This window comes from Petaurus breviceps, unplaced genomic scaffold (genome assembly GCF_028583685.1).
Source record: "Petaurus breviceps papuanus isolate PSGF00001 unplaced genomic scaffold, PetGlider_PUasm1.0 227, whole genome shotgun sequence".
Lineage (NCBI taxonomy): Eukaryota > Metazoa > Chordata > Mammalia > Diprotodontia > Petauridae > Petaurus > Petaurus breviceps.
This window is the reverse complement of record NW_027185896.1, coordinates 4,437,461-4,455,560: the sequence shown is the minus strand read 5'-3', so window position 1 is coordinate 4,455,560 and position 18,100 is coordinate 4,437,461. Positions and strand designations below refer to the sequence as shown.

The 18,100-nt window shown below is 45.5% G+C and overlaps 1 protein-coding gene and 3 non-coding genes across 7 annotated transcripts; all 4 read right to left on the bottom strand.

Annotated features, from left to right (window-relative positions):
- Positions 1-4,042: 4,042 nt before the first annotated feature.
- Positions 4,043-18,100, bottom strand: LOC138166984 (FAST kinase domain-containing protein 4-like). 4 transcript variants are annotated; one of them, XM_069095469.1, is made up of 12 exons: positions 17,972-18,100; positions 16,472-16,606; positions 14,095-14,571; positions 11,800-12,123; positions 10,544-10,715; positions 9,811-9,968; positions 9,173-9,283; positions 8,472-8,616; positions 7,959-8,195; positions 7,336-7,447; positions 6,961-7,075; positions 4,043-4,442 (listed from the first exon to the last, which is right to left on the bottom strand). In XM_069095469.1, exons 3-12 carry the CDS (start codon positions 14,488-14,490, stop codon positions 4,341-4,343), a joined length of 1,872 nt encoding a protein of 623 aa, XP_068951570.1. In that variant the 5' UTR covers positions 14,491-14,571; positions 16,472-16,606; positions 17,972-18,100; the 3' UTR covers positions 4,043-4,340. The 4 variants fall into 4 exon arrangements, with proteins under 4 accessions (XP_068951570.1, XP_068951573.1, XP_068951571.1 ...); XM_069095472.1 differs by having other exon boundaries at positions 4,043-4,325; XM_069095470.1 differs by lacking the exon at positions 16,472-16,606.
- LOC138167195 (small nucleolar RNA SNORA5) lies at positions 6,658-6,795 on the bottom strand. The gene has a single exon (XR_011169823.1). It is a non-coding gene; the product is annotated as a small nucleolar RNA SNORA5 (small nucleolar RNA).
- LOC138167187 (small nucleolar RNA SNORA5) lies at positions 7,672-7,809 on the bottom strand. Its single transcript, XR_011169815.1, has one exon. It is a non-coding gene; the product is annotated as a small nucleolar RNA SNORA5 (small nucleolar RNA).
- Positions 11,054-11,190, bottom strand: LOC138167194 (small nucleolar RNA SNORA5). The gene has a single exon (XR_011169822.1). It is a non-coding gene; the product is annotated as a small nucleolar RNA SNORA5 (small nucleolar RNA).

Genomic DNA, 18,100 nt, shown 5'->3' with positions numbered 1-18,100 from the left:
CAGAGGAGAAGCCAAAGCAAACAGGGTTTAGTGAGTTGCCCAGGGTCACACAGCTAGTGTCTTGAGGTCAGATTTAGACTCAGGAAGATGAGTCTTCCTGACTTCAGGCCTGACACCCTATCCATTGTGCCACCCAATTGCCCTTTGGGAAGAGCTGAGTTCAAGTCTGGCCTCAAATACTAGCTACGGGGCCATGGGCAAATCACTTAACCCATTTACCTCAGTTTCCTCATCTGTAAAATGGAGATTATTAATAGCATCTACCTCCCAGGGTTGTTATGAGGATGAAATACCAAATTTCCTTTTATCCCCAGATGGCCTTTCCTCAGTCACTACTGATTTTCTGGGTTCCCACACAAACTTACTAAGTATGGAAAGAAAGATTAAGATGGTATCAAAGATTTTCTAGACAGGCCAAGAAAACCTTGTCCTTCAGGGGATCTCCAAGCAAGTTTACAGCAGTAAACTCAAAGCCTGTGTTTAGTTGATAAACTTTAAGTACCCCCAAGAGGCAAAAGAAAGGGACCTTTCTACCTGTCCCTGGAAGATGCTACCAGGAATACGAGGCAGAAGACACCCACCTTGGCCTTGATGGGTACAAAGCAGGCAGCCTGCTTTAGAGAACAAACCTGGGCTCTAGAGGGGCAGGGGAGGCTTGGATTTAGGGGTGGCATAGACTGTAGAAATCATGTGGTTCAGCCCTTCATTTTATAGATAATACTGGGCCCCACTGTAGGAAAGTCATCTCCCTGATTCTCTGATTGCAAACTAAGGGTACTTTCCACTACCCTATATTGACTCCTCTGTCATGCTATGCTGAAGGGAATGGGAACCAAAAATAGATTATCGGCATCCTTAGTCCTTTTCCCCTCAAGTAGATGAGGCTAGGGAGGATTTTGGAGCTGTGTCATAGTGGGAAACAAGTCTATGTAACAATTAGCTCCTCTCATCCAAGAGCCAAAGCTAGACTATAAAGGGGTGGAACTCAGAAAAGATTGGTCCTCCTAGTCATCCAGTAGTGGTCACCATAGAAACCACTTCCCAGTTGCCTGGCAACTACAGGGCCCAGCTGCATCAGCAGCCATTTCCAGAGCAATGAGGAAAGAAAGGAGGTGGGGCTTATTGGGATCAGGTGAGAGGAGAGGGCTCTTGGGCAGAGATCAAAGATTTAAAAGACTGTAGTCAGGTAATTTTCTTTACTATCTTCCCCCCCTCCCCCCAGCTGAATAATAGAACTCAGCTGCTGCTAAAAATAGCACTGTATTTAGGAATAAAGAGGTCTGGTCTGTTATTTTTGTTGTATGGCCTTGGATAGGTCACTTTACTTTGTACTTCTAGTCATCTCTTCCACCTGGAAATCCACACATATTCAGAGCCGAACTCTTCCAAATTTTGGTACTTCTATATATCTCCCAGGTAGGAAACTTACATCTGGGGAAACCTATGGATCCTTCCTTCCTCAGAAGTAAAGCAATTGTTCTTAAATGCATGAATATTCTCAGAATGTTCTTAAGTGTGTAAAAGACATAGGAAACCAATTACATTGAAAAGAAAATATCTTATGTCCCCACTCTGGTCCAATTAGGTGATTTCACAGATTAAGAATCTGATTGGCCCATCGAAGTTGTGATTTGCTCAGACCAGTAGTCATGGCAGAGATGGGTTTCTGTGGAGCAAAATACAAATGCAATCCTCTTTCCATTCTAATTGATCAGCCCAACTCCAGTCTTTCCCCTCCCAAACCATTCCAGATTTGCCCCATTAACATTTCTAAAACACAGCCACAGAAATCACCACTGCCATCAGCTGAAGACCTTTCCCTGGCATTCAAAATCTTCCAAGTGCCTGGCTCACCTTTCCTCCCTTATCTACAAATTAAAACCCTCAGGGATGAGCAATTATATGTAAGAGAACATCAATATTCAGTCACCAGAGGCCAGAGTTAAGACCAATGGGTAGTTGAGAGAGAAGTGGGTGTAGGCTTAAGGAAGGGCAAGCAGATGCTCACTGTAGTCAATGTAACTTAGCAAAATTATAAAGTAGACTGGCCTTCCTTTGAGACTTCCCTGTCATAGTGAATCTGGTTTCCAAGAGACTAGATAACCACTTCTCTGGGACATTGCTGCTTCCAAATTTAAGGCTGAAGTAAGGGGCCTCTGAGGTCTCTTAACTGAGAACCCATAACCTGATTCATGTTCCTATTAGTCTTTGTGCCCTATATGGAACTCCCCTTCTTCCTCCCCCAAAGCTCACACAGGTGCCACACAAGACAAAATCCCAGCCCGGAGTGATGCTTCATTCATGTAAACTCTAGAGTTTGTGCAAACCATTTGTGAGCAGCTTACAAATTTTTAACCATGTTGTTTTATGGCACAAAGAATTCACGTAGTTTTATGAGTCATTTAAACACATACTATTAGAAGACCTTAGTTTAAATCCGGCCTCAGACACTTTTAATACTTACTAGCTGTGCAACCTTGGACAAGTCACTTAACCCCAATTGCCCTGCCTTCCCGTCAGTTTTTTGCATGCAGCTCCCCAATTTGTTTCCTTGGGGGCAGTAGCTTCACTCCCGGTCCTTCAGGGCCTCCCCCCCCCTCAATACCTTAAACACAAAAGGCAAAATTATTTTCACCCAATTTCATTAATAGGTTGGGCACTGGCTCTAGTGACTTCCTATATTTAAGCTGCCTCAGGGTACATAGAAATCTATTATGCAAGGAGGTGGGCTAGTCTTAGGGAAATAAGCTTCCATGCTGTGGGAAGCATTCTTTAAAACCTTTAAAAAAAACCCTTTCAAATAAAACTGAAAATATTTCAGTAACCTAAAATCCTTTGAGGGGATTGGGGGAGCCTTCCCTGAGGAAAGAGATTAAAGGTAATGATTGGGCTACAGATCCATAAAGAGACAGCCTCTTTGTCCATCTCCTTAACTATGAATCCCCTTTTCCATTGGGAAAGGATTATAATGCTCTCAAGGAATTCTTGGTCTACTCTGAGAATACTTGATGAAAATGGTCCAGGAAAGAGTATTGAGCACTTTGGAATGTTAACCCTAAACTATATTGTAACGTTATAGCTGCCTTCTTGACATACTTGACATTTTGTCTTGAGGAGTCCTATCCAAGGGCATGGAGGTGAGGTGGGTCAAGCACCCCAATTTAGACACCTCTCTCCAAGCAAGTACTTTAATAGATTAAGCTGAAGAAACATTCCTGGTATATGTCTGGCTAAAATTAATAGCACTAAGTATTTTTTCTTTGACCAACACTTAGGGTTGTCAAATCTTATAAGGTCTCAGATCTCAAAGGGATGTCAGGTTTCCTAGTCTCATCTCACTTCACAGATGAAGAGGTCATTATTTTGTACCTACTAATTCATCTTCTACGTGTTTGCCCTATGTTGGGGCTTTCTTCCATGCAGGAGCCTGACCTGAAGCCAACCTCCAATCTACCCTTAGGAGAAGCTTAGCTCTAGCCTCTGTTCCCCACAGTCCCTATTATGGGTCTGCTCCACAGAAGACTGAAGGTGGGAAGCTGCTACTGCACTGTGGAAAGGGAGAGAAACAGCATTTATTAAATGTGTCTACTATATGTGAAGGACAGAAGCGCTTCACAAATCTCATCTGATCCTCACAAACAACCTTGGAAGGTAGAGCTATTATCCCCCCCTTTATTTTTTGCTTTTTGAAAGGGGGAAGATAGGGCCGTTGGGGTTAAGTGACTTGCCCAAGGTCATAGAGCTGGTTTTTCTGTTAAGTATTATCCCTATTTTACAGATGAGGAAACAGAGGCAGGAGTTAAGTGATCTGTGCCCAAGATCCCATAGACAGTAAGTGTCTGAAGTTGGATTTGAACTGAAGTTTTCCCAACTTTAGGCCCAGCGCACTCTTTATCTACTATACCACCTAACTGCCTCAGAGAGGTTCCCCCTGCCTTTCCAGATAGAGATGTCAGTGGGGTAACAACCCTAAAAGAAAAGATTGTGTAATGGCAGCTTTCTTTCCTCAAGCCCCTACAAGTCATGGTCCCAGATTCACAGCTCAGAGGGAAACCTTTATTTGGGGAAAGTCCTTAACAATGGGGGAATAAAGATTACTCCCCCCTCCCCCTCCCCCATCAGACTGGGTTATCCAATAACCCCAATTCAGTAGCAGCAGGAGTCAGGTCACTGAAGATAAAGGCTCCAACACAACCAGCATCTAGTGCCCAAGCATGTCCTTGTCAGGCAGAGATCTCTGGGAGTGAATCTGAGAGGACTCTGGATACACAAGTCCTTCCCTTCCACACAAGCTGTTCTGTTGCAAGGCTGGATCTAATATAGGGCTAGAAGAGGGAAGGTCACTTAGACAGGTCCTCGGCCACAGCCTTCCCCACCTTGTCCTTGAGGTAAGCACCCTTCTGCCATTCAGACTTCAGCTCTAGCCACTCGTAGTATGGAACCTAGTAGGGAAGTCAAACAGAGGTCAGGATGGCCCATGTGTGTTGTATGTAAAGTGGCAGCATGAGTATGCCAGTCAATACTAGATCTTCAAAGCCCCTTTGTGCAATCTAAGGATAACCCTGTACTCTAGGTAGAGGAAACACTCAAGTGCAAGCTGAGGAATACAATCAAACTGCCAAGGCAAGGGTTCTGAGAAGCCCAACCACCTCCTTCTGGACCAGAACTAGCTGGGACTCTCAACTCTTCCCTCTGCTGATTTGAACCTCTTTTCTCAACCATTCTTTCTCTGGCTTCAGAGAATGAAGTGGTTTTCCTTTCCAAGGTTTAACTATTTGATCCGTGTCCTTACTCGGATTCTCACCCTTTCTTGTCCCTAGCAATCATCCTCCCACACACCTTTAACACCACGCCCACTACATAAGGCCTACAGACATGCTCAGGTATCCCATTTTCCTAAAAATAAGCAAACAAACAAAAAACCCTTCCCTTGACCAAAGGATCACTAATTTAGATCAAACCTGCCCAGCACTCTATATTGATCAAGCTACATGTCCAGTATCTCCATTCACTCCCAAATTTCTAAGGAAAAGTAGCCTCTATTACCAACTACAGCAGCTAGGTGGTACAGTGGATAAGAGTGCCAGGCCTTAAGTCAGAAAGAACTAAGTTCAAATCTGGCTTCAGACACTTACTAGCTGTGTGACCCCTGTAAAGTCGCTTAACCCTGTTTGCCTGAGTCTCCTCATCTGTAAAATGAGTTGGAGAAGGAAATGGAAAATCACTCCACTATTTCTGCCAAAACACTAAATAGGGTCATGGAGAGTCATGGCCGAAAATGATTTCATGACAAAATCACCAACTACCTCTACTTCCTCTCTGCTATTTTCCTCCATGTCATCTATGGCATGTTTTATTGCAAATCCCAGATTTTTTGATGTTGTACTTATCCTTCTCGATGCCCAACATTTCATTCTGTAGACTACCTCCTCCCTACTTTGTCTTCCAAGACACTCTTGGCACCCAGAGAGGTCACTGACCAAGGCACTCTGACCTTGGCAGGCTTTTCTTCTTTCTCATCAACCTCACTGACTCCAAAGGTTTCATTCATGATATCCGTGCTGGTGACTTACAAATCTATCATCTCCAGTCCCAAATGCTTCCCATCACTCCAGTCCTGAATTTACTTCCTGGACATCCGTACCTACACATATAACCAACAGACTCAATATACACAACACTAACTCATCCTCGATCCAAAACTACTTGCTCCCCAATTCTCTGTGTTTATGGCCCCATCACTATCCAAGTAACTGACTTGAAACAGCTGTCACCTTTGACTCGTGCCCAATCCCCCATCACCCCGTCCAAGCCTGGTGACAAGTCTCACTGATTCCACTTCTAAGCCACCTCTGGAATCTGCCCCCTCCTGCTCCCTTACACCCCCCTCAAAGGTCCAAGCAGCAGTGTTCAGCTGGGCTCTTAGTCTCCTCACTGGCCTCCCTGCCTCTGGTTTCTTTTTTCCTAACACTGCCCAAGTGATCTTCCTAATGTGAAGTTGTGAACCAACATTCTCCTGCTTAAAAAGCAAACAAGGGTCTATCAGTATTTTCAGATCTTAGTCAAATTCTGATGCCAAAGGAAGGTCTGGAAGGGAGTCAACAAGGAGTGTAGAAAGGTGGGTAGAGTTCCATGTGTGAACCCCTACCCATTAATGAACTAAATACAGCAGTCTTTAGTAGGCTAAAAGGAGGATTCAGGGAAAAGAACCACAGCTATGCCCGAGTCAAGCCAAGAGCTTCTGATAATACTTCTCCCCATAACTGTATTCTTCAAGCACCAACCTTACCCTTCTATGAGACTTTCCCTGATTCCCCCCAAGCTAGAGGCAATCTCTTCCACTTTTAATTTTTCATAGGACCTTGTATGGACTTCACAACATAACTGAGAACTGGATGAAGCTGTTTTTCTCTCCAACTACTAGCTGATGCCTGGTCCCATGTTTGTTCTTTTTGATTATAGTGGACTAAGTGAAGGCCCCTGCAAGCCAGGGTAGTGAATGGCAGCTCTATCAGGCATACTGTGTTTATGGAAATAACACTCCTGGAAGAGTACAGTAGGCAAAACAGTCAATAAGCAGGCAAACGGTGGATAAAAGCAGAACTGAATGGGACAAACATGAAGAGGAGAGGAGGCATGTCCTAAGCTAGTTCAGCCCAGTGTGTGCAGCCAGACTTTATCCCCGAGCCCCAGGAAGAGAGATTCGGGGCCCATGAGCTACAGTGTTGCTGTGGCAGCTCTTTGGGCCAGCTCCAGCCATGAAACGGGGCAGGTGCTGAATTTGACACAGCTGCAGGTCTGAAAGGATTAAAAACAGCTAGAGCTAAATTCCAGGCATGTGCATGTACGTGAAACTCTCCCATCCCTTTGGCCTCTCCCTCCTCCTCTGCCAGCCCGCAGAGGATCTAGGAAACATGGAGGCTAGAGCTCTGAAGGACCTCACCCACACTCAGTACTCACATCGACCACCAGGAGGCCTGCAGCCCTAAGGTGGCGCCTGGCCATAACAAATCGACCCAGCAGATCCTTGCTTCGGCTGATGAAATTTGGGAACTCCCAACGAAGAAAAACCAACCTAGAGAACAGGCAAGGGCAGGAAGCTGGGGATTATTCCATGGAAAGAGATTCATTTATCTTCCTCAAAGACAAAGGAATGGTAAGATCAAAAAAGAAAAACAGAAGAGAGTAGGCCTACAGAGTAGAAGAGAGTCCCAAAAGGAAGAGGACAGAGAACTATTACATGTTGTATACCAAGGCCAGCTCCTGCCTTTCAATGTAGGCATGACATTCCTCCTTCCCCATGTGGCACAAGGTTTAGAACCACAAGCACGTTACCTCTTGGCACCAGGGGGCAAAGGCTGAGTTCCAGCTGGCTGAGCCAGGTGAGGTGCCACAAAGTTCTTCATGGGCAGAGGTTGATTATCCACATCAAGTACCAACTCAGCATCTGGATAATACGCAAACAAGAAAGATGAGGATGGGAATGTAAGGGTTAAGGAGCAATGCACAGTCAATGAAACGGAGCTTCAATTGAGATAAAAATCCAGAGGAAGATAGCAGCCAACACAGGCCTGTGCCTTAGTGATCTGACCAAACTACACGTTAATTAACAAGGGGCAGGTTAACTGACAGAGGCAGAGCTGCACAGGGAAAGCAAACATAAACAGAGGGAAATGTCTGCAGCAAAATTTTATCCCCAAGCCCCAGGGAGAGGGACTCAGGGCCCATGAGCTACAGTGTTGCTGTGGCAGCTGTTTTGGCCAGCTCTTGCCATGAAAGGGGGCAGGTGCTGAATTTGACACAGCTGCAGAACTGGAGGAAGAATCTTGTATTTCAACAGAAGTTCCAGAAGTCCTCTGGGGACATTTAAGTTTGAAGTAGTAAAAATAGGGGAAGGGCATTTGTGGAACCAACACCATCAACCCAAGTACAGGGTGGGGAGGGACGGGCAGGCTCACCCAGTTCCCAGCCATACTGAGTGGTCTCTCCAAAACGGGCCTTGTCATCACTGCCCAGCCACCCTTTCAATATGTCCTGCAAATCTTTCTGCATGGGTGTCATCTTCCTGGATGTGGGAGGTTGGGGAGTCACTGCTGTAAGGAATGGTCCAGTGTACTCAGGATGTTCCAGTCGAGCGGTGGCATTGATATGGATCAGCTTCTGGCAGGTGTTCTGGTTCTGAGGGAACTTGCCATCTGCAAACAAAACAGTTATGATCTAGGGAAGGGCAGTCTGAGAAACGCTCAGATGCTACAGATTGTCAATCAAAGGGAAGCCAACTTTGGAGGAAGAGGATTAAAGTCTGGAGCCTATCTTGTGCCCAAGGCCATGTCAAGACAGACACACAGACCTGCAGGGATAAGGTGTCTGTCAGGGCTCAATCTGACCCTGTTCCGTGGCAGTTCCAGGGGGAGAACATAAAGAGACAGGAGTTGCCAGGCTCTATTTCCCCCAACCCTTCAATCCCTCACCTAGAAACTGGCTGTTAAATTCCTGGCGAAGAACCTCTTGAAGCTGTGCCTTCTGTACCTGCTGCAGAATGCACAGGGACCACACCACATCAACATGCAGGGTGGGGTTCCACTTGGCCAGTTCTGGCTCCAGCTTCCTGTGTACCTGGGGAAGGGAACAGGTATGAGGCTCCCTCTCTCTCAGCATCTGGGCATCCCAGGGCAGAATACTCACTGACAGGACCAATCACACAAACCTAGGCTGAAGGCAGACTGCAAAAAATGTGGGGTCTATGTCACATCCTCTTCCATCTTCCTAGGATAACAATTCTCCCTGAGTCACATTAACCTCCAACACCAAGCCTTTTCATTTTGTATTCTATTCCAAGTCCAGAGACCTACAGCACTTGAGCCCATATTGCTTGCTCCCCCTTTCTTGGGCACTGCCACTTTCTCCAAGTATTTTTTCCCCAGCACCTACTTTTCCTCTTCTATTGCCATTTCTACATGTCACAAGACTGAGTTTCTTTAGGATTTATTCAGGAGGAAAATTAAGACAATGGAAGCTTTTCTTCCTTGGAACTCTTGCCCTTCTACCAACTGCCCCAGTCAAGTTAGCTCTTCATTGGTTTTTAGCACAAAACCCCATGTGTGCCCATCACCCTGACCCTTATCCTAGTGTCCCCTCCAGGAAGGGGAAATGGGGGCAGGAAAAGCCATACCAAGCTGAAGAACTCTTCTTCTTGCTCAGGATGGAAGTTCAGGCGTGCAAATGCCAGGATCATGTTGCTCAGCTGGAGTGGGGTGAAGCTGTCGGCCTTGTTCAGTACATGCTGGGACCGGAGAAAGCAGGGTAAGGTAAAGAGGCTCCCCGTTTGTCCCCAGCCTAGCTCAAGCCTCTTATCCTTTACCCCATTATCCAACAACCAATGTACCTGGCAAGGCACACATCTCATCGATTCTGCCAAGGACAGAGTTCCCTTCCCAAACACCTACACCCTACAGTTCTTCCAGAAGCATCATTTTCCCAGTGGCACAAGCACACACACATACAATCACTGAACCTCGGGCTCTCAAGCCTTGCAAGGACCTGAATGGAGAAGGTGGTGGCCTGGGCCTCTTACTGGCTACTGGCTTTTTATCTGTCTAGCAGATACTTCATGTACCTGTAGTGAAGGCACATGGAGAAATCTTTAAAAGACACATCCCATTTAGTCTCTAAACCAGGCCTGGCCCATACATAAATCCCTCTCCTTGCAACTTTCAAGTTTTATATAAACGGCAGTCACTTTTCTTATCTAAAATGTACCTCCTAGCCCTGGGGTGGTAGGGCTCTCTAGTCCATCTGACCCCTGCTTACCTGGGCAAAGGCTTCAAAAAGAGGCAAGTTGAGCCACTTGAGGAAGGCAAAGGACTTGGAGCATTGAGTTATTTCACTGGGCGTCATGCTGGACACCTGGGGCAGCAGTTCAGCTGCAAGCTTCTGGAATATCTGGGTTTGGTGGAAGTTTAGTTTTCCTTTAGGACAAAGGAGACCATAGTGAGCTTAATGGCAGGGCACCTGAGGGAACAGGGGAGATATCTGGGATATCCTTAGCAGAAGTTTGCAAAGCCACCTCTTTTATTCACTAGCCCTGCTCAGATGCCCCCCGTCCAGACCTCAAGGACCTTGGCTCCAACCCCCACAAAACATTAACTGCTCTATTAAGAGTTTATTCGTGGGGCGGCCAGGTAGCACAGCGAGTAAGAGCACCGGCTCCAGTGTCAGACTGACCTGGAGATCGAATCCCGGGCTCAGACACTCAGCACCACACCCAGAAATAATAACTGGCCGTGTAACCTTGAGCAAGTTACTTAACCCCGATTGCTTAAAAAAAAAAAAAAAAGTTTATTCGTGGTCAAAGGGACAGGGATATGTGGAATCCAAGTGCTACAGTGTTTCTGTAGATTTTTAGGTCAATTGATGCCAGAAGGGTGGGGCAAATACTGATGTGACAAAGAGAAAGGAAAAATAAAACATGACAAGGGAGTTAGCAATAGAAACAAGACCCCAAAATTCCTTGCCCTCCTCATAGCCACTTCCATTGCCTTACCATAAGCATATGCAAAGTCAATAAGCATTCCTCGTGTCAGGGTAAAAGGTTTCTGAGCCAGGTGGTATGAGATGGCCCGAAGCAGGGGCACTGACCGCCGGTTCTGAGAAGCCAGGGTCAGCATCACTTTCCGCAGGTCCTCAGGGCCAAACTGCTCTGCCAGCTCCAGGAACTGTCAACCACAGTCACCCAGGGAGATCAGCTAGCTGGGCAGCTGCCATTCTCTGCTGCACCAAGATGGGGGGAGGGGTAGGAGCTAGAGAGTTGGTCTCAATCCAGCACCCAAAACATTGATCCTCCCCCACCCTCCCCACCATGGAAATGTCCCATGAGATGTTTTAATCCCTACAAAACAGTTCCTGAACCCAAACTAAGTTAGATTCTCATATACAAGACCTTTCTGTCATGAACCCCCATGGATAGTGAAAAACTTTCTAAATCTCAGGGATCCCCATGGCAGCTTAGGACCTGAAATCCAGATATTTAAGGGGAAGTCTGCTGGTAGAAATTTAGTGTCTGTAGCCAAACTTATCCCCAGGTCCCAGAAAGCAGGACATAGGGCCCATGAGCCACAGTGTTTCTGTGGCAGCCTTTTGGGCCAGCCCTTGCCACAGACAGAGGCAGGTGCTGAATTTGACAAGGCTGCAAGGGTTGGGGTTGCAAAGGACAGATCAAGTATAGTGGACCAGGAGTTAAGGAGACCTAAGCTCAGCACTGCCACCAACTTTCTGTGTGACCTTGGGTGAGCTACTATTTTTCTAAACCTGTTTCCTTATATGTTGGCTAAGGGCAGCTTCTATTCTACCTAACTCATTATTAACAAGAATACATTAGATACTAGAAAGGTAATAACTGCTTTGGAAAAAAAAGAAAAGCTCTCTAAAGACATGGAAGCTTATGAAGAGGAAAAACCCCGGCTAGGAGTTGGCCGACTCTGCCAGTGACTCGGGTACTTAATCTCCAATGACACACCGAACAGAGCAGAAAACAGATTCATAAATTTAGAGATGGAAGGGGCCATAGAGGTAATTTAGTCCAAACCCACAATTTTCCAGAGACCCATGCTTCTTGTACTGTAGACCTATGTCATCTGAGACTAAGAGAAAAACACTACAGCTTCTGCCCCAGAGGTGCATGTGCCTGGAGTAGGGAGGGAAACTGAATCAAACCTACTTTCCCTAAAATCCTGTATACGAATGAAAGTTGACAAACTCAGGGGGAAGGAAACGTGTACCTCAGCCCTCATTCCCCAATACCTTGTCCTCTAGATGGTCCATTAGTGCCTCAGAGAGGTGCCCGGCTTTGGTCATGAGGGTCACCACGGTGCGGCAGTCATCGATCTCTGCCCAGCGCCGCTCCAAGTGCATCAAGAGTTCTGTCAGGAGCTCCTTTGAGCCCTGCTCCTGCATGTAGGGGATGCTGGTCTCTGCCAGAAAAACGAGGTTCTTATATTTAACTCGGCGAAGCCTCCAGCGAACCTCTTGCTCCACAGATCGCAGGGGCTTGAAATTTTCTGGAAGTTGTAATGTGTAGAAGCTCCGGAGCAAGTTCATAAGGGTTCCATGCCAGACTGAGGATACCTGGGGCAAGGAAGGAAGAAAATTCTAAACTTTCTAAAGTGTAATTAAATACCAACTGTAAAGTAGATTGAAATCTACTGAGAAGATCCTGTAACTGTTTCTTGATATCAAACTCCTGTTTGGCTTTTATAATACCCACCCCCTCCACACCCCCAATCCCAAAATGCACTTTCTAAGGTCCAGTCAAAATGGCCTTCTAGCTGGTCCTCACAAATGACACATGTCACTGGCCATCTTGGTGCTCTGCGATGGCCATGGGATGTACTCCCCCCCCCCTCCTCCTCTAACACCTGCTCCGGCTCCTTAGAATCCAAGCCTCTTCTCAAAACTCCTGGCACTTCAGTTCTGTAGGCACAATCTGGCACTTGTTTACAGCTAGACTTTTCTGGCTATGAAGTGTTCACATCAGTGGCTACATTTCAAAGCTTATTTCATGGCAAAAATTGCCAACCTTTCCTATCGATGGCAGTGTTTGACAGAGCCTCCTATTTCATCGATAGCTGAGGCTGTCTCAAACTCTGCCTTGCTCCTCCACTGTCTCTTCCCTGTGCCTCGTTAGATGGGATCTCGACCCTGCACAAAGGCTAATCCCACAAGCTGCACCCTGCACCCCAACATACTCCAGCAGGCCTTTCATCCTTCCTATTGTTTCTCTGCTCTTCCCCATCTACCTAGAAAAATGCTGGGTCTCTTCATCACTCTTAAAACAGACTTCCCTACTCTGTCCAGCTTCTGTTCGTTCATTACTTCTAATGCTCACAACCCATTCCTTCTTTCTCCTCTTGCAACCCAGTTTCCAATCTTCAGCCTACAAAAACTGGTCCTAAATTACTAATGACTTATGGACGGCTAAATTTAATGGCTTTTTTAATGATGCAAAAGAAACAGGATTGTATTTAGAATTGACCTTAGTTCAAATCTTGGCTCCACTACTTCCCTGGGATGATCATTTAACCTCTGAGCCTTTATCCTCAACTGTAAAGTTACAGGGTTGACTAGATGACCTTTTAGCCCACAATTTATGATTTCATATCCTCCTTGAATTGTAGCATCTGATACTGCTACCCTAAGGGATACTCTCTCCCTTCTTGACTTCACAAAACACCACACTCTCCTGGTTTGACTCTCTCTCTAACCCAGGAATTCTTAACCTGATTTCTTTCTAAATATTTTGATAACTGGATTTTAATTGATTTGATCTTATTTTATACACTTAAAAAGAACCATAAGTTTCATCAGACAGTCAAAAAGATCTATGATGGACATGCCCCAAACCAAGCTCATTAGCCATTCTCCTAAACTCACCCTAAATTTACTACTTCTACCCATGACACCAAGGTTTCCTGGAATCTTCCTTTCCCTCTTCCTCTTTTAGAGTTGGTTACCAAATCATGTTGATTCTTCCTGACATCCTTCTCTTTTCCTATTCTCACCTCCACCACTCTACTATAGGCCCTTATCACCACCTGCCTGGACTATGTACTAGCTCTTAATAGAGCTTAAAGGAGCTCTTAAAGCTCCTTCCACTCTTAGGCTCCTACAGATCTATCCTTCACTATCAGAATAATCTTGTACAGAGACTTGGTTGTGCTCAAACATATTTAGTGGCTCCTCATTTGCTTGCTGAATTATGCCTCACAGCCAAGCTTCTCATACAACACTGTGTAATGCATTCATCAGACTGGAAGTTTCACCAGGGCAGAGCATCATCCACCTCCCCCAGTGCCCAGCACAGCACTTGGCACAATCGATAGCAAGTGTATCCTCAAGAAGCGCTTCAATTCACAGCTAGCAGAATTTTGGTACTTTGGAGAATATAAAGAATCCACAGTTCTTGCCCTCCTCTTAAGACTGACCGGGCCATGTTTATACCTGAAGATGCAATGCCAAATGCCTGGTAGAGTATTAGACACAAATATAATTTGTCTGTCTTACCTTTTCTAAAGGTCTAAAAAATGCCCTGCAACCCACCTGGCTGTCCACAGTGCGAAAAAGCTTCTGAACCCGGGCATCCTTAATGAGTGAGTCTCTGTCCTGGTGCTTATCAGCCAAGAGGCGGGAAAGCTTAATTACCATGAGGGCAGCATGGTTGTGGTGTAGCTTGTGCCTACCATCAAGCAATTCTAGCACTTCATCAGGGGTGGTAGCCTTCTCAATCTGCCGGTCGACTTCCTGAGGCCATGGGTAGGGGGTGAACAATGGCTCCTTATTTAAGAGGCTATCCAAAGTGGAGACAGTGGATTCATGTGTGGTGGTCATCATCTTGCAGGGGACCCTGGCCAGCCTTAGGCTGCCAATTACAGTTAAGGGTGAGGCCTGATGGGTGGCCAAGAGGCAGATGCAGCGTTTCATCAGGTGAGATGCCATGATGCCCTCTAGATCTGGGCAGGAACACTGAAGCTGAAGGAGAGATGTAGTACTTTCAATTCAACTCAAGCCACTTAAGATCTGTTAAAACAAGAGGAAAAGAGGATTTGCAAACCTTAAAGGACAGTACAAACAAGATGTTATTATAATAGCCATTCCTCAATTATAAGCATTAAGACCAAGGTGGGTTTCAAGGCCATTTTCTCCATGTTTCCTTTTCCCCATGAATCCTTTCCTATTACCACCAACAAACAATATCAAGCACACAGAATGCTGCCTCATAAATATTTTACCATTTGATTATAGTCAATCCAGTCATTTAATATTCTGAATAACTGCTATTTCCTAAAAGCTTTATGTCTAACAGTAGACTGAACTTCTTGTGGAAAGGAACTCTCTTATGTTTTCTATTCTCTAGTACAGAACATTCAACAGGTGACAGGAGCTACCTGCTTGATCTCAACAGTTTAACTACTTATCTAATAGAAATCTTGAGTAAGCTCTTGTTGTAGAAAAGTGAACTGCTTCCAATGGTAATTTACCAAATTTTTCTGCTAAAGCTATGCTCCTCTGGGCAGTGGGAGAGGCAGTGCACTCTAGCAAGAATGAGCACTGGACTTAAGAGGATTGCCATTTATTTAAGTCTAAGCCTGCCCACTCTGTGGCCACAGGAAAAGTGTGGCTCAGGGGCGGCTAGGTGGCACAGTGAGTAAAGCGCTGGCCCCGGAGTCAGGAGGTCCTGAGGTCGGTTCTGGCCTCAGACACTTAACACCCACACAAAAAAACTAGCTGTGTAACCTTGGGCAAATTATTTAACCCCAATTGCCCTCCAAAAAGGCAAAAAAAAAAAAGTGTGGCTGTTTTCTCATTTCAAGTAAGGTGGGTCAGACTAGATTCCTTCTAGCTAAGGTTCCTGTTATCTCTGTGACATTATATGTATAACTCAAAACTATTTACCTCAAAGGATTTGACAAGAGTCATCTCCCTCTTAGGCTCCAAGGATACAGACAAAAAACAAAAGAGCAAAGACTCATCTTACACAGGATTTTAAAAGGTGTGCAAACTACAAACGGTCTATGTGGGGACTGTGGACTAGTTTGGACAATAGTAGTGAGACTGAAACTAAAAAAGGAGGGTTGAAGCCAGGCTGTCAATAATAAGGGAGCCTTGGATAATATTTGTGCAAGAGTTATGTTTTAGTAAATTCAATCTGGTGCTATAGGACACTAATGGGAAGCAGAAAATACACTAAAAGTCTATTTTCTCAGTCTAAGTGTGAGATAATCAACGTAGAACTCTGGTGTATTAGTCAGATTTGAAAGAAAAGGACAGAATAAAAACCATGGGATGATAGATTATGATCTGGAACTTTCACTTAACCTTTTTAAGGCCTCAGATCATTTCTGTAAGAGAGGGCTGGACTAGAGAATCCATACAGCTTTTCTAGTGAAACGAACCTTGGGGAGGAAGAAACTATATCATCTCCATCAAGTGCTGTGCTAAGAGATTAAAGCCAGGAATAGTCTGATGTCCACAAAGATATTATGTGGAAGACTAATCAGTCTTGTTCTTGGCCACATAGGTCAGAAATAGAAGTTAAGAGGTATATATGCATAAGATCAATCTTCCTAGCAATGAGAGTTGTCAAAAAATGGAAAGGACAATCTAGGGAGAAGTTGAAAAAAATCATGAAAGGTTTTCCAGCAAAGGCTAAAGGATCATTTGTTATCTACTTTGTAGAAAGGATTCTTTTTTTCAAGTATGGATCAAACTAGATAGTTTGGGATCCCTTCCAACTCCAAATTTCTACTATTCTGAATAAGTATATAGACAGCTTAAATATCTGTGTACTTTTATAAACAATTTAAATATCTGTGTACTTTTGCACAGGGTGGAAATACAGTAAGTCAACAACCACTCTTTTTCACCTCTCTACTTAATCCCTACTTCTATTTAGCCACTTATTGGAACTGAAACTCACAGTAAATGCTGTGGTTAGTCCTGGTCTAAGAAGCCCACAAGCAGACTATCACAAGCAGTATGATGGCCTCATACTTGGCTGCTGTCACTCAAGATGGGAACTGTCCTTTCCCAGACCACTTCTTCCCAGTTTTTCCTAAAAACAAAAAGCAGGAGGGCAAGCAATCTACAGCTAAAACGTTTGCAATAAAACTGTTTTGAAAACTATTATGTAGATCTGAATACAAGTCATACTACAGAAATAAGCTGTTTGAAGTAAAAAACAGGAGCATATAATGAAAAACAATTCCCCATTAAAGGTATATGAATACACAGAATTAAAGTTTTAAAGCTCCTTGAGGGTAGAAACCATGTTTTTTATATGCTCTCAGCCTAGTTCTAGAAAAGAAAAAAATGAAAGAAAAAAAGTGCTTACCTTTGACATTATGAACATTACAGGCAAATCTCAGGTTTTATAAAAGCCAAGTTTCTGAGAAATTATACAGACTATTTTCATTATTATTAATTAATAATTAATTATTATTATAATTAATATACAATTAAGAGAGGCAGCACAAGGCAGTAGGAAGAGTAATGGATTAGGGTTCACTGAAGACTCAAGATTAGAATTCCTGCACTGCCACTAGAGAATTTAGGCAGGTCCCTTAAACCACCTCCAAGTCTTTCCTTTCCCTAAAATGAGGTTAGACTAAACAGTCTTTAAACCCGCTGGATTTGTCTCTAAGCCGGGCATTAAGAGAACCCCAAGAAGGCCTGTATTACACCTATCAAGTCTGCTTAAGTCTCTAGCCATGTAATTTCTTTCCTCTGGCCTCCAGCAGGGGCAGAAAGTTAGGGCCCATGAGACCTGCCTCTCCCAGTTTCGTGACCTTGGGCAAATCACTTCCCCTACCTCCTGTCCTGTGCCTTTTCCTCTCTCTAGTGAAACAAGGCGTTGAACCCTGATGCTTCTTTGCAAAGTTCTAAAGCACCCCGCGGGCCGAGAGAGAATACTGATTTTCTCATACCGCTCAATGAACTTAGCGCTGCAAGTGACCTTAGAGATCACGGGGTCCAGTACCCTCATTCCAGTCCAAGAAGTTTGAGGGACTTGCTCAAGGTCACACGTGCACGCGGCGGCCGAAGCATAAGTGAGTCTTGAGTCCACGTGGCCTACAAAGTCTTCTCCCCCACCCCCACCCCGGCATCTCTCGACCCTGCATATCAAGGCCGGAAGCCGGAGAAGTGGGGCGCATGCGGTGTAACGGCACCAGGCGGGCAGGGAGCGGCCGGTGCCGGGGCATCGGTGTGAAGGACCGAGCCGGTGCTCAAGAATAGCCTGCGCGCCCGGCGTCTGGGAGGCCGTCCCGCGCGCCAGGGACTCCCCAAGAGCTCGGCCTTCCCCTTGTCAGGCCCTTTGTCCCCCGCCGCCTCTGGGCCTTCCCACGGCCTCCTACCCCTGCTCCCGCCGCCTCCGGGCTCCCTTTCCCCAACCCCTTTTTCTCCCTTGGACTGTACCCACCCAGCTCTCCAGGGGCAGCGCCCCTAAGCCTTCGCTGCCTCTGACCTCCATACGCGCCGTGCGCCGACGAAACGAAAGAAGAAACGGCCAGCCGCGCACGCACATGACGTCACAGGGCGCGCGACGACA

What these genes read in the sequence shown, in the direction of transcription:
- LOC138166984 (XM_069095469.1), bottom strand. Translation starts at nt 14,490, where the DNA reads ATGGCATCTCACCTGATGAAACGCTGCATCTGCCTCTTGGCCACCCAT. An exon ending in ATTTAACAGCCAGTTTCTAG is followed by an intron (nt 8,196 to 8,471) that starts GTGAGGGATTGA and finishes TTTTGTTTGCAG; the next exon opens with ATGGCAAGTTCCCTCAGAAC. An exon ending in TCAGTATGGCTGGGAACTGG is followed by an intron (nt 7,448 to 7,958) that starts GTGAGCCTGCCC and finishes CGTATTATCCAG; the next exon opens with ATGCTGAGTTGGTACTTGAT.